The sequence below is a fragment of the Castanea sativa genome, chromosome 7, assembly GCF_040712315.1.
Source record: "Castanea sativa cultivar Marrone di Chiusa Pesio chromosome 7, ASM4071231v1".
Lineage (NCBI taxonomy): Eukaryota > Viridiplantae > Streptophyta > Magnoliopsida > Fagales > Fagaceae > Castanea > Castanea sativa.
This window is the reverse complement of record NC_134019.1, coordinates 10740249-10755888: the sequence shown is the minus strand read 5'-3', so window position 1 is coordinate 10755888 and position 15640 is coordinate 10740249. Positions and strand designations below refer to the sequence as shown.

Here is a 15640-nt window from a genome sequence, read left to right as displayed (position 1 = left end):
TTGAAAGTATTTCTCCTCATTCTGACCAATCAAAACCCTTTCCTATTCCTCGGACAACACCCCTTGCGACTCGGCCCCAAGTCCACCTTTGGGATCCTTTAGTTGCTATGGGATTTGCTCCCCTTCCACCAAGGATTGATCCATGGGATTTTGTGTAATGGTTACCACCAGACATTGTCTAGCCGTTGCTTGACTTCTCACCAATTCCCCTACTCTTTCCTACGTGGGATACTTATTTAAATGCAAAGTTGACGATACTGCCCCCATAGCATGATGTCACGGTTTGACCAGGATAGCTATGTAAGGGGAATAGGCTTCCACTACAATAAAATTAACTTGCCCCTCTTCGTCTCCAGCCTACACAAGTAACCTTATCACCCCACGGGGGATTATCAATCTCCCATCAAAGCCCACTAGCGGTGAATTGTACCTTTCTAAGTCGTTGGGTTTGAAATTTAACCATTTAAAAAAATCTGGGTACATAATCTCCACTCCACTCCTTTGATCTACCAAGAACCTCTTTACATCATACCCACCAATCTTAATGGTTACCACCAAGGCATCATCGTATGGCTGGAATGTTCCCTCCTTATCTTCTTCTGAGAAACCCAAGGTGGGCATAGCCACCAATTTGGCCTTTTTGAGAGCATGACTCCTATCTTTTCAAGTCAGGGCCTGAAACCACAGACATAACCCTTGAGTAGATCCCAGCTTCGCTTATAGGCTTAGCAAAAATGACATTAATTGTGCTCAGGGCTGGCCGAGGAGCCCCATCCCTCTGATACCCAGCTTCAGGTTGCCCGAATTGACCCGCAAATTGTTGCAAGAATTGCCTCAACTTCCCTGCTCTCACCAATTGACCCAGATGATCAAGCAAAGTCCTGCAATCTTCCATTGTGTGTCCTTTTTCCTGATGATAATGGCAGTAAAAGCTATAGTTTCTCTTGGACAGGTCCCCACCCATTTTATTGGGCCATTTGAAATACGGTTCATTTTTTATCTTTTCTAGTATCTGATAAATTGGTTTCTTAAACAACAAACTAACCACTTGAGCACCTGCTGAGGGTGTTTGGTTGGGGAAATCTCTCCTTAGACGGTTATTGTGAAATCCTCCTCCTTAAGAATCCCTCCTTTCAGGAAAAGCTTTCACCTTGCCTTTTCCTTGAGTCTAATCTTCCTCTACTCGTTTGTACTTATCAATGCGATCCATAAGATAGTGCATACTATGGGCATGCTTCATTGTTAGTGACTTCCTCAGTTCATGCTCCGTTGGAAGCCCTAATTTAAAAGTTCTTACTTCCACATCCTCAAAATCTCTATCTATTTTGTTGAACGTCTCCCAATATTTGTTTGAATAGGTCTTAAGAGTCTCACCTTCCCTCATAACCATAGACAACAGGGAATCTAAGGGCTTGGGAACCCTGCTGCACGTCACAAATCTAGCACCAAACGCCATTGTCAACTCTTCAAAGGATCTTATTGAACCTTCCTCTAAAGCATCAAACCAACGCATAGCCACAGACTCGAAACTAGAGGAGAATACCTTGCACATGAAAGCTTCATCACCAGTATAAACTGCCATCTTCTGATTGAAGTGACTCACATGCTCTACTGGATCAAACCTTCCATTATAGATGGTGAACGTTGGTTGTGAAAAATGGTGGGGAAGTTTGGCCTTATTAATCCCCCCAACGAAAGGTGACTTCGAAATTTGATGAAATGCCTTACTCATTGCGTCATTCCCTATGCTATGATGAGATGACCCTTGCGCATGCTTAGACTTGCCCTTTTTCAGTTTATCCAAGCGAGAAGATGCTGAGAAGGACTCATTAGAGGGGGTTCTTGACCTATGGCTATTTGAACAATCCTTACTCTACCTTGACCCATCATTTGATGAGGGTGATGAATTTCCTCTATCACGCTCCCTTCACCGCAACTTTTGACGCAAGTGATCTATCTCTAGCTTCAATTTCTGCGTCTCCTGTTTGTGTGAAACATGACTTCTAATCCTTGAGTGACTCCTTTCACTACGCTCCGTATGGTATGATTCTACCACAACACTAGGTGTACGGTGTCTGTCTCTCTAGGTTAGCCATAGCTTGTCAAAACAAACCCAAAACAAAACCTTGTATTTCTTCCCATAGATGGCGCCAATTGTAAGAGCACGAAACTCAGCGGCCCAAACCCACCTAAAATTGTGAAGTTCGTACCACCTTACTAAGCCTAAACTAATAGATATTTGTTAAGAGAGAGTGGATAGAAACAAGTTGAGCTTAGTCCAAAGATTCAAACACGAAGGGAATGAACCGAAGTTAAAGTTAAATATATTGGAGGTTTTTTACAAGCTCGCCCAAGGACGATGTTCTTATGCTAAGATATACATTGTTCTTGTTCTTTCTCTCTATCACTTTTCTTGTTCTAATCTTTTTTTCTTTATTTTTTCCGGATCCCTTCATTTGGAAATTCCCTTCCTTTATATACTCCTCAGTTTCTTGCATCCTAGCCCAACATCTACAATCCTCTAGGCCCTTCTCAGGACACTTGTCCCCTTAGATTTTTGTAGAAGGTGGTAGAAGGAGCTGCTTAACTGTGAATCTATTATTCAGGGGTCATTTTCTCATTAATGTAGTTGATAAAGCTGTTGCCAGTCATTTAATGCGGAGGCAGCAAGTGAGCTTTCACAGGAAACTTCTTTCAACTACCTAGACTCTCTCCCTCTCTCTCAGTGCCATTTTCTCTACTCGGACTTCTAGGAAGTATTTTGTCTTTTCCCATCCTATCCTCGGGCGAACCCACTCCTCTGGCTTAAAGGGATTCTATTTGAAGAACGGATAGTGGTCATAGCGGTTCTATTCTTCCTCGGTCCTCTGGTCGACACACTAACCAAATGAACCATTTGGGCCTAATGCTCCAATGTCAATGTCAAGCAATCACCCATATTAGGTTAAAAAGATTTTAACTTAGGTGCAATTCAACTTCTTTAGATTTTTTCCCCTTTGCTTGTGTATCTCCAATTAGTAGGATTTGTGTTTGACTTGTTTGTCTTAAATACATATGAATTTGTTGAAGCAGTTTATCACATGAGGGACCTTGAACTATAAATACTCGTGAAAAGAAAGAAACAACACCAAAATCTAATTGTTAATCTCACTAGCTGTTAACTCGTGCTTTGCACGGTTTTTTTTTTTTTTTTTTTAAATTTATAAATTAATTGTTAATTCGTACCATGTACATGCATATAAACCAGTGAAGCAGATACTATACCGTACCGGTTGTACCGGTCGGTAAATACCATACCAACTAGTGCACCGATTAAGATATTCCCCTGTTTCGTACCGGAAAATATACCGGCTGTACCGAATGCGTACCGGCCGTACCGGCGAAATCCGGCCATACTGGATGCGTACCGACTGTACTGAGCCGAAACACTCCAATCCACTTTTTTGTTGTTGTAATTTTGACAAATTTTCAAGGGCAATATAGTAATTGTGCTAATCCTAATTTTGAAAATCGTTGCCATTGTATAATATAAGTTTTGCATAAGGTTTTAGAAATTTGTATTTTTATACGAGTATCTTGCAATTGTTCCATCATATCATTCTTCAGAATTTCTTGATGCAAAACATAGAATTTATTTATTTTCTTTTTCAGTTTTGTTGCTTTTTTTTTTTTTTTTTTTTATAGTTTCTGTACTTTGAAATTTATTTTTATATTTTTGTAATTAATTTTGGTTTACTTTCATTTGTTATAAGGCGGTTGTTTCTTTTTTTGGAGAGACAATTTTACAGGTTTATTATGAAATGCAATTTCAACATTATGTTTATTTAATTTCACTAAAGAAAAATGAGGCCAATTTATACTTGTCATGCATCTATAACTTTTCTCTAATGATGAATTACCTCGGCAAAGTTGTTCCTTTGTGTTGTAATTCCTATGCTTCTTGGGGCAGAAGAATAGTGGATAATCTTGTAAACATGATTCTAGAGATTTTGTGCATGTGTGTGTATGTGTGTGTGTGTGTGTGTGTGTATATATATATAAAATAGCGGTAAACTCGAAACGGTACACCGGTATTGACCGGTACCCGAAATATATCGTACTGCTAGCCAAACCGGTACAGCTTTCGGTACGGTATTGACTTCCTTGATATAAAATGGTCACTGCAACTTTCTAAAACTCGTTAGTTTTGTTCCTCAAAAAAAAAAAAAAAAAAAAAAAACCCTCAAAAGACCATTTACTAAGTTCTTCTACAACTTACTTTATAATCAATTAATCATGGTTCTTCACTTTCTTGAGTATTTCTCAAGTGGATTGAATCAGTTCATAACTATAAGTGCCTTTTGAAATGTTCATGAATTATGGATTATGGATTATGTAACGTTCTAAATCCATAGATAAGAGTTTAGCACTCTAAACTGAAGGCCAAAATGGGCTTTTGCCCTTTTCGCCGAAAAAATCAGCATGTTGCCCCCTTTCCCAATCTAATTAGGGAAATGCCCCTCTTTTGAAATTCGATTTTGAGATTAAGCCCTATAGCGACGTTTTAAGGAGCCTATAGTGACGTTTTTAAGGACCTATAGTGGCATTTTGTAACTCGATCTCCGTGAAGTTGAGTTATAGGTAAAAAAAACTTGCATGTAACTTGATTTCATGGAGGTTGAGTTATAAAACGCCGCTATAAGTCCTTAAAACGTCACTATAGGCTCCTTAAAATGTCGCTATAGGGCTCCAGAAATTTTTTTTTTTTTTTGAAACTCGATTTTGAGAAAATCGAGTTTCAAAAGAGGGGCATTTCTCTAATTAGTTTGGGAAATGGGACATTTGCCCATTTTCGCCCTAAACTAAATGATGACTTCTATAAAACCATTTTTTTACCTCACTAAACGGAACTACTGTAAAACAACATGAACAAAATATAACAAAACAAAATATTCACATTCATCATACCTTAGGGTTTGAGCGACTTCCCCAATAAAGTAGATGTGAAAAAATAGCAATTTCAAATTATTTGCTAAAGCTATCTACCTATTATTGATACTCTTATTTACTCAATTGAACACCACATCCATTCTCTACATATCTGCCAAGAGCTTCTAGATGTCTTCTACTACTATTAGCATCTCCCAAGCCATATATAGCCATAGACAGCCATAGATCTCATTTCCGAGCTCCATTTTTCCATGGCTCTCTATTGTGGTGTTGATGAAGGAATCGTTAAATAATGAATATATGCCATAATGGAAATTAGATATTTATACTGTTTTCAGTTTTATTAATGATATGGGAAGAGGAGAAAGCGTGCACATTTTGAGAAGAGAAATGAAGGAAATGTAACGGCTAATTAATCATATGTAGATTGAATAATAAAAAATTGTAGATGAAAAAAATGAGAGAAAACGAAATCAAAGGTTGGTTAATAGAATCCATTTAAGTTGTATTTATTGCTTTTTATTTTCCCACTTGAATCGTATAACTACTATACTCATGGTCATATGGACATGGACAACCTTTTTCCAATTTTGAGCATTGTAATTGCATCGTCTTTCCATTCATGATGTATTAATTGCATTTTTTTCCACTTGAATTTTATAATTGCTATACTCATGGACAACTGATTTTTTGCTATCAAATGTTTCCAATTTTTAGCATTGTAGGGTCCGTTTGGTAAGAGATTTCTAATAACATTGTTTAAGTGTTGTAGAAATACGTTTGGATGAAAAAGTGTTGTGGTATTTAAATAACGAAAACTATTATTTAAACAACAGTACCAAATGGGCCCATAATTGCAGCGTCTTTTTATGCTCCTCTCATATTGTAACACTTAAATCTTTTCAGTTCTCCCCCCACCCCCCACCAAAAATGAAGTGTAATAACAAAGAACAATATGTATATGTTTGGATTTAGCATTTGCGTCTGTGCGTTTCACGTTTGCGTGTTTCCTCTTTTTTTTTTGGATGCACTCGTTTCAGGAAATATAGAACATTATTCAGTGGGTCTCATGCACTGTTCACGAGACCCAGTGACCCACAAGTACTTTATTCAGAAAAAATATTAAAAATGGGTTCCATGATACTATTCACACAATATTTTGCTACAGTATTTTCAGTTTTTAATAAAATAAGCTATATCTAAATAGACTTTACATTGCAATTAAATTGGCAGTATTTTGTAAGACAAAAGGATGTGTATTATTGTATTTTATTAATTCAACATTCACATATTTAATGAATAGGTATGGTGGCACATGCCATTATAATTAGCTTTGATAAAACACGTGTCATCGTAGTGTGCATCCTCAAATTCAACTTTTATAATATATTATAGATTATTTATGTCCAATGAGTTACTCTCTTATCCTATGTTTAAGTCAACAAACGTGGGTCTATAATCTCTAGTACAAATATAAATAGACTTCTAGTACAAATCAAGTTTTTTATTTTTTTATTTATACTCTCCTATCTTATATTTAAGTCAACAAACATGAAGTTAAACTCTATGGATAATAGACTTCTAGTGCAAGTATAAATAGAAGAATTTTTTTTTTTTTAATATAATAGAAGACTTGATTAGTATACCAAATAGAAATGAACTTGAGACTATATTATTAGTCTAATATATAATATATCTCAAACAGTGGTTTTTTGGAATATATGAGGATGCCCATTAGTTGCCCCTTTGCCCCCCATTCCCAAACCTAACCGTATACTTGTCTCAAGCTTTGGGAACCTGTGCCTTCCCAAAATCTGGTGACAGTTTTCTTTAGTAGGAAATGTGGGAGGCACATCTGATATTACCTTGCCTTCATGGTAACTAGATGTGATGTGAAATCAACTATTTTAGTCTCAAGGCCACATGTGACATTTCCCCATCGAGGTCGTTTCCCTATCTCCGTGCTTGACTGACATTTACTTAGCACGTGTTCCTTGAAAGCCCATATTCCAATACATGGATTTTCCATTAGAGGTTCAAAGTTCAAACCCAAATATTTAAAGGGTCAAGCCTAAAAAACAGAGTATCAAGGCCCCCATGACGGGACAAATAAAAGTCAAAACCCAAAATTTCCTCTATTTCACGGCCACTAGACGAAGAATCAAACAAAAAGATTATTGAAAAAAGAAAAGTAAAATAAAATTATATAAAAAAAGAAAATAAATTCTCTCCAACGAGCACTAAAGAAGAGGAAGAGGAAGAAAAAGATAAATTCAATTACTTGATATAAGCTAAAAAGAAAAAATAAACAATGCAAAGATAAAGAAAAGTTGAACCCCAGTTGAATGCGAAAAAAGAAAAAGGAAATCATACGACAAAGGCTAAAAAGTTAAAATAAAGAATGAAAAAGATTTAAAAAAAAAGGGAAAAGGAAAGAGCATAGTAGTAGAAAATAAATTATTAAAAAGTGTCTACCGTTAAAATTAGGTTTACTATCTAACTTTTAGGTCACTTAAATTATGTTATGCATAAGATGAGATCACCCAAGAATTAGGTAGAACATATTACTATTTAAACCCACAACTTAAGTACTAGGTGAGACATACCACTACCCGAACCTACAACCTTAAGCTCTCAAGATGATTGAGAGCAAAAACTTCCAACAATTATTCTATCTCCATGAGTGGTGAGTAAAGTAATCCCACAGGTTTAAAAAATCTAATCAAACCGACCGGTTCAATTGAAAATCGAACCCTTAATCGGTCCAATATAAGTTAAGTAAAAAACTAGTAAAAGCCAAAACTAGATCTAATTCTGAATCTTTGACCGTTTTGGCTTTTAAAATAAAACCAGGGCTAGGTAGTAGGCACTAGGTACTAGGTAGGAAGCAGTGTTTGGGTTTTTTTTTTTTGAAATAAAAGGAGGTCCAAAATGACAAAAACAAGGGGCCGTACAAAACTAGGAAATCGGTAGAGTTATAATAGTAGTAGTAGACTATAAAATAGTAGAAAAAGACTACTTGTAGTAGTAGTCAAATAATCATGGACGAAAAAGGCTTGTATTGTATACATACCTTTTTTTTTTTTTTTGGGTGTTGCCTTAAACGCAAGCAAAGCATAACCCATATTAACAAACCAGTTCAATTCTCACGCCCAAAAACAATTACTCACATTACACAACTTTCTTCTTTCTTCTTCTATAGAGAGAGAGAGAGAGAGAGAGTGGAATGGAGGAGCGGCCGCTTAGAGTATATGCGGATGGAATCTATGATCTCTTCCACTTCGGCCACGCCCGTGCTCTCGAGCAAGCCAAGAAACTGTCTGTATTTACTCTCTTTATTTTCTGTTTGTTTCCCGGGAAAACTTAAAACAGAAAAATAAACAGCTTTTCCGGGGAATTTTTTTTTTTTTAATGGGTTTCATTAATTTTGGAATTTGATCTCGTTTTCAGACAATTGGGTTGCTTAATTTTCATTAGGTTTTGCATAATATATAATAGATTTCTCTGTGTATGTGTGTGTGTGTGGATTGTAAGTTTGTTATGGGCTTAGTAATTTTGATGCTAAACGTTGAGCTGTAGTTGAATTGCTCCATACTTATTGTTTTCTATTTCTATGTGCAAGTTTGGGCATTAATATGATATGATTATCAATAAGAGAAAAGATGGTGGATATCTTTTCCCGGAAAAATTTTGTTCCTTTACTTGATGGGCTTCATTAGTTTTGGAATTTGAGTTTGTTTTAAGGGCCCAATTCATGATGATTTGTAAGTTTATCATGGGCTTAGTAATTTGGTGCTGAATTGTGGATTTTCCATGTAAATTATTTGGTGAAGGTTGATTACGAATGTACTTTAGATAATAATATAAGGGTTTGTTTGGACATCCTTTGATAATCGAATTACCCCATCCTGATTGTGTTTTGCAAATTTTTCCATCATTTCATATCATGATCAATAAGAAATATGGTGGTATTGAAAAGTTTTGAAGTATTGTTAAAATTTTGACATGGGAATTTCATGGTAATCAAAAATTTCATCTTATAATGATAAACCAATAGTCTTTGTTTTTTGTTTTTTTAATAGTTTATTTTCAGATGATGGATTTGTTGGTTTAGATATTGTAGTAAAAATATGGGGGAATTCGATTGCAATGGCGTGTCCAAAGATGCCTTCCTTGAATTTGTTATTAAATTTTTGTCCCTCTCATGTGTGATTCTGCTTTACTGATTTCTGGTTTTCCTTTGCTTTGTTCCGTATCCCGATGAATTTTTATATTGCGAAGTGTAAGTGAAGGAAATTTTGTGCAGCCAAAAATATAGCCTATTGAATTTTCTTTTGTTTTCAGTCTGAAAAGAAACATGACCATATGCTTTGAAATTTGAGCGAAGTTTATTTAACTTTACGCTGCCTTCCACATTGTTTAATGCCTAGTTTTCCAAATACTTATCTGCTTGTTGGATGCTGCAATGATGAACTCACCCACAAGTATAAGGGCAAAACTGTTATGAATGAGAAGGAACGATACGAGTCTCTCCGCCACTGCAGGTTGGTCTATGTATTTTTTTTTAAAGATTTATATTTTCATTCATTTAGCCTCTGTCAGTTGCTGCTAAAACACAGGAAAATGATAACTTGTAGAGTCTTAAGAAGGTTACTTCTTCTTTTGCCTCCCCTCCTTTCCCCCCTTTCAAAAATAAAAAGAAATAGAAAAAAGAGAAAAGGGGTAAAAAAAAAGAAAAAGGAAAGAAGAAAAGTATCAGGTTACACAACTGAGCCCAAAGGTTGTATGAGGTGTACTGCAGTGCTTTTCAGAGTGGAGCTTTGTTTCTCAGAAGTGAGAGAATGTTAAATTTTGAAAACCCTAGAATACCTCATTCTATGCCAAGTGCCATAACTAACTTTGAGCTTAGTCCTACAACTAATAGACGTATCAACTAACAAACAAAATTCAAAAAGCATATCCTTTGGCTTTTGGTGGTTATTGTAGTATTTTTGCTTTTAGAAAAAACCAAGTTTAACTGAAACTAAGTAAAAATCAATGGAAACTAGAAAACCAAAGTTAAGAGAAACTAACATTCGTAATCATAGTCCAAAAGAAAAAGTCCCTTTCTCTCAATACAAAGAGGAAACAATGTGATCTCACTGTTCACGGTTCCAAGGGTTGAGAGTATTTGTAATTGATAAAGGAATCATCAGAGTTGAGGTTACAAGAAATCATCTGCAGAAGTTATGGATAACTGTGGTTATAGCTTTCAGTCTGAAATAGCTTCCTCTTATCTGTCAGGTGCTTGCAAAACAAGGTTGATTTTAATTTGCTAGCTCTTTGGAGCATCAGCTGCTTTCTTTGATTTTTTGTTTTGTGAGTTGGACTAATCTTGAGTTCTTTTTCTAAGCTAAGGTTATTTTTTAAGGTTTAGGAGTTAACATCAAATAGTTTTTCTTCTCAAGCCCATATATGACCTTTAAAGAAACAATTAATCTGCCTTATTGTTAAGCTTATTATTGGATTTTTTTATGATATCATGTTTATGCTGCTAGAAGTTGAGTTGGTTTATGGAGCTGTGTTAGGATTTTAATAATATCCTATATACATTATTGGGGTTTGATGGTGGTGGATTTGTGCACTCAGTGAAATAGCATTATCCTACTAATAGAATTTCATTGTGGTTTTTAGCTACTAGACCTGAGAATCAAGGTATTTATATGTTTTGTTGACAAGATATTTAAAGATGAATAATAAAGAAAAGTACCATAGTAGCACCATGTGTCATGACGAATCCAACTCTCTACCTGTCTCTGTCAGAGCTTAGGGTAGCTTCTAAACTAAGCCGAAGACTTATAGGAACAGTTTTAATGCATCTGGATTGCTGGTTGATTCTTGAATAATATATGTGCAGTATCATACTCAATTAATGTCTTTGTATATTTGGATTAGAGTGAATGAATAATGCTTTTTTGTGCTTGATGCAGATGGGTTGATGAGGTTATCCCTGATGCACCATGGGTGCTTACACAGGAGTTCATTGACAAACATCAGATTGACTATGTTGCACACGATTCTCTTCCGTAAGTATAACCAACCCAAGATAAGATACTTTCAATGTTTTTTAGCTTAGGATTTTATAAAAATCTTTAGGTGCCAAAAAGTTCACGTGTTTCATTTTCCCTGGCTTTAAATTCTAATCTTCTAGATTATTTGTTAACATGAAGGGGAGGGCAAGGGAAGGGAAAGGGAGGGGGCTGAAGGGAACGTTATCTCCCTTTGGGTCTTTGGTTGCATTGAAGGAATTGGTTTGGAAGGAAAATATTGTCACAACACTTCAATTATTAAACACTGAAACTGACTCTTTTACTTTTCTCTTAGTTCCACTTCCTCCCAATTTGGGAGAAAAAAAAAAAAGATGGGCCTGTAGCTGAAAGGAATCCTTTTATATCCTTTTCCTTTCCACTTCCACCCAACCAAGCAAAGGAAATTTACTATCCTTCTTTTTACATCCTCCTTTATTTTTTTCCTCTTTGATTTTCCCTCATGCTAAACATAATGAAAGAGAAAAAATATGGCCTATGTATAGCAAATGAATGGTATCTTGAATTTGGGTTGATTAGGGTAAAATAAAAGAAAGTTTCACTATGGTCTACATGGAAAAAAAAATATATATTCATAATTTAGTAATGATTATTCAGAACATGGCCAAGGTCTTCAATAGTTGACTAGCTTACTACTGTTTCATTATACATGCACATAATGGATTTTGTACCCATGATCTCACCCTCCATCCAGCTTCTTTATGATTTTTGATGCCATAATCTCTAGATAACATGATGTTTGTGCATTCCAGTATATGATCTCGTGGAAATATATTCAAATATGTATCTGAAAATAGTGGAAATAGATATATATATATATTCTTTTAAATGATTTCTTATAGCCTGATTACTAACTTCTGTAACTTGTTTGTCTTAAGTTCATTATGTCCTCAAGTATGTTAATTGTCTATTCTTTGCCTGGGAATTGTAGTTATGCTGATGCGAGTGGAGCTGGAAACGACGTCTATGAATTTGTAAGTCTGTGTGTTTACTGAACTCTATGATTATATGCTTTTTTGATCATTGGGTATTTTCTTCCCCTCCCTCTTCTCCCTCCTCCCCCTTTCTTATGGTCAGACTATAGCTTAACATGATGTAACACATTATTAATCTGAACTCAACTTATTCAAAAAAAAAATGAAAAAGAAAAAAGAAAATTCTGATTCAACTGGATAAGGAATATATATATATATATATATATATATATATATATATATATATATATATATATATATTTCCTGTTTAATATTTTGCTACTGGGTCTTTGTTATCCATTTTATCTTGCATCTTTCTTGTTGTCACTCTTTCCTCAATTGTCTGGTCTTTGATAAATGTGTGTATCCAAATATTTTAGCTAATTTTTTTTTAAAGTATTCTGTTATCCACTGATCCTCCTTTTGCTACTGCAGTTCCATTAACTTCCACATGTTGTGGATATATTTCTTGGTTTCTTGATTGTTTCATCATTCTCCACCATAAAGTTTTGATGGTCTCATTCCAATATGTTTATCATAAATCTATGATGCAGGTTAAGTCCATTGGGAAATTTAAGGAAACAAAACGGACTGATGGGATATCTACATCTGATATTATAATGAGGATTCTCAAAGATTACAATCAGTATGTGATGCGTAATTTGGCCCGTGGATATACAAGAAAGGACCTAGGTGTTAGCTATGTCAAGGTGTTTTCTTGTTCATATATCACGTTTATCTACTTCTTTAAGATGGTTGATCCAGTGCATGAACTGATCTCTATCATGCTATTTCTTGCTATCAGGAAAAGCGGCTTAGAGTGAACATGGGTCTGAAGAAATTGCAGGAGAGAGTGAAGAAACAACAAGAGAAAGTCGGAGAGAAGGTATGTTTGTTGTAATGCTGAAATCATTATAAATTGTCATTGTATATGCATCTTCTGCTAAAATTACTTGGAACTTCATGAAAAATATGTTAGTGTTACAGCATGGATCATGTTCTTGTTCTGAATATTTACAATCTTGATAGTTTTAAAAAAACATGCCTAGGTGGGTTCTAGTTGGTTCAACTCATAAATTTTTTTGTTGTCGAATATGGAACTTGAGTTCGAATTCTGTTTATACCAAATATCAATTGATGTCTTGGATTGATGATAAAGAGCAATAATCATGTAGTGGACACTATTGGTTCAAATCCTATTGTCTCTTTAAAAAAAATAATAACAACAATAATAAACGTGCCTAGGATGAGGGGAAGGAAAAAGAAAATTGCAATAGGCATGCATGGTAACCCAAAAGATATTAATCTCACACTGTAAATATGTAACTCATGCACCCTACAGGATTTAAATACTGTCTACAATGCTTGCTTGCTGGGATCACCGTTATCTAGAAGAGACAAAAAATCACTAATAATTAATGTCAGCAGTTGTTCCAAATGTGTTAGTAAATTTCAAAAGTGATGTAGATGACCTAATTTTCAAGGGGAACGAGTGTTTGGAAAATAAAAGAAAAAAGAAATAAAACTTTGGGAGTCATGACCTAAGGTTGCCTAGAGTTAGTACCATGCGGTGGTAATAGGGATAAAACCTAGGAATAAGATAATAGGTTGCTTGGGGTCGAGTTCAATTAGTGGAAAATAGGGCTGTCCATGTACTGGTTCGGATTGGGTTTAGGGTCAGCCTGTCACCCGACCTGCTCAAGTCGGGGTGGATGGATCTCCGACCTGCTATCAACTGTATGGTCAGTTGAAACCGAATTTGTCGGTTCTTCGGTTGGATGGGTCGGTTTTCTTTGGGTTATCAGATTTGAAGGAAAAACAAGAGAAATGAAACAGAGAAAGAGATTGAATTAGAGAAAGAGATCGATTCAAATAACTTGTAACCAATTGCATCAGATACAGCTACAAATTATTCTCAAAAAAGAAAAAAAAGAAAAAAAAAGATACAGCTACAAACTGTAGTAAAAACTGCTGATGGGATTTTTTTTTTTTTGCTGACTTTGCAGATACAAATTGTAGCAAAAACTGCTAGAGTACATCGTAATGAATGGGTGGATAATGCTGATCGATGGGTTGCTGGATTTCTTGAGATGTTTGAAGAAGGTTGCCATAAAATGGTCAGCTCTCTCTCTCTTTCTCTCTCTCTCTCTCTCTCACACACACACACACACACACACACACACACACGGGCTTCATTAAATAAATAATTATTGCACACACAAGCTGATGCACCTAAAGTTAGTACTGATTTATGTTTTGAGATTTTAACATTTGTTTTGGGCTGACGTCAGGGAACGGCCATTAGAGACCGAATACAAGAGCGACTTAGGGTGCAGCAGTTGAAAGGACTTATATATGATGAGGAAGTTGATGACGAGTACTATGAAGACTCTGAAGAAGAAGAAGAAGAAGAAGAAGAAGAATACTATGACTATGAAGAGGAAAAATGAGTTGCTCTTTATGTTCCTTTATGGGGTGCTGATTTTGTTCATGGTGTCAAAAGCATAGTAGTTTATATTAACCTCTACTCGGGTGATCTTCCTGGCAGATACAGGATAGACTTAAGCTTGGAAACCAGTTAAAGGGTAGCCTGGATCTTTCATATTCAGTTATTAGTATATGCATATCTGGTTTGAGCAAAGAAAATTAGTATATGCATATCTGCTTTGAGCAAAGAAAAGCAGTTGCGTGTTGAAAATAGCTCGTGATAGCATATGTATGGAAAAAGGCAAAACTTGTGTGAAGGGATTTGGAAGTGATACTGATTTGTATGTAAGGTAAAAAATACTTAAAAACTTTTGAAAGTTAGACCGAGCAAACCAAAGTTTATTAACTTGCCTTTTACCCAAAGAAAAAAGTCAGAAATAAGGTTCACTACCAAAAAACCTAAACCTTCCCCACACATCACTTTCTTATCTCACTTTTCCATACTTTCTCTCATTTTCAACTAAAGCCCTTTAAGCAAAAAGGAAGACATGGAAACACGAAAAGAGAGAACATTTCAAACATTCATACAATCAGCTCTCACAAGTCACACCACTGACCACACTTGGATCATTAGTTACTATCTTTAATCCCTTCTTGACTCATATACAAGGGAGGAGCCAAAGGAAACCATCTTCACTATACTTCATTTCACTTCACTGCGCTAAAAAGACCCTTCAAATAAAGAAAGTTATTCATGAAGGAAGAGCCCAAATTCCTTTGGTTGTTGATTAATTAAAGGATTTGATCCATTAACCCTAATCTTTTGAAGCTTTATGTATAAACTCATTATAGTTTCTTGTTTTATAACCACTAGATTCACAATTATTCTTCCCACTGAACTTGTATTATTTTGCCATCATTTTATTGTTGAACTCGAAACCATTTTTGTTATTAAATTTGTATTGCTTTACCGCTTTTTTTACCACTGGACTCAGAAACTGTTTTTGACATTAGAAATAGTGGATAAATTACTGTCTCTACCTCCGAATGTGTATTGTTTCAATATTACTTCACCATTGAACTTGTGTTTTTTTACTAATATTTATCGTTGGATTCACGAATATTCGAGAACTGTTTTGCTTTTTTATGGCTGAAAGAGAACTGTTTTGCTTAACTTTTATTTAACCTCTAAACTTGCATTATCCTATTCACACTCATTAATTG

The 15640-nt window shown here is 35.3% G+C and overlaps 2 protein-coding genes across 2 annotated transcripts; one reads left to right on the top strand and one right to left on the bottom strand.

Annotated features, from left to right (window-relative positions):
• Nucleotides 1–1168: 1168 nt before the first annotated feature.
• LOC142643951 (uncharacterized) lies at nucleotides 1169–1732 on the bottom strand. Its single transcript, XM_075818652.1, has one exon. It carries the CDS (start codon nucleotides 1730–1732, stop codon nucleotides 1169–1171), a length of 564 nt encoding a protein of 187 aa, XP_075674767.1.
• A 6298-nt stretch (nucleotides 1733–8030) lies between these two features.
• On the top strand, nucleotides 8031–14822 carry LOC142643308 (choline-phosphate cytidylyltransferase 2-like). Its single transcript, XM_075817873.1, has 8 exons — nucleotides 8031–8247; nucleotides 9360–9473; nucleotides 10899–10994; nucleotides 11947–11989; nucleotides 12544–12699; nucleotides 12795–12875; nucleotides 13996–14106; nucleotides 14281–14822. Exons 1-8 carry the CDS (start codon nucleotides 8156–8158, stop codon nucleotides 14437–14439), a joined length of 852 nt encoding a protein of 283 aa, XP_075673988.1. The 5' UTR covers nucleotides 8031–8155; the 3' UTR covers nucleotides 14440–14822.
• Nucleotides 14823–15640: the final 818 nt, after the last annotated feature.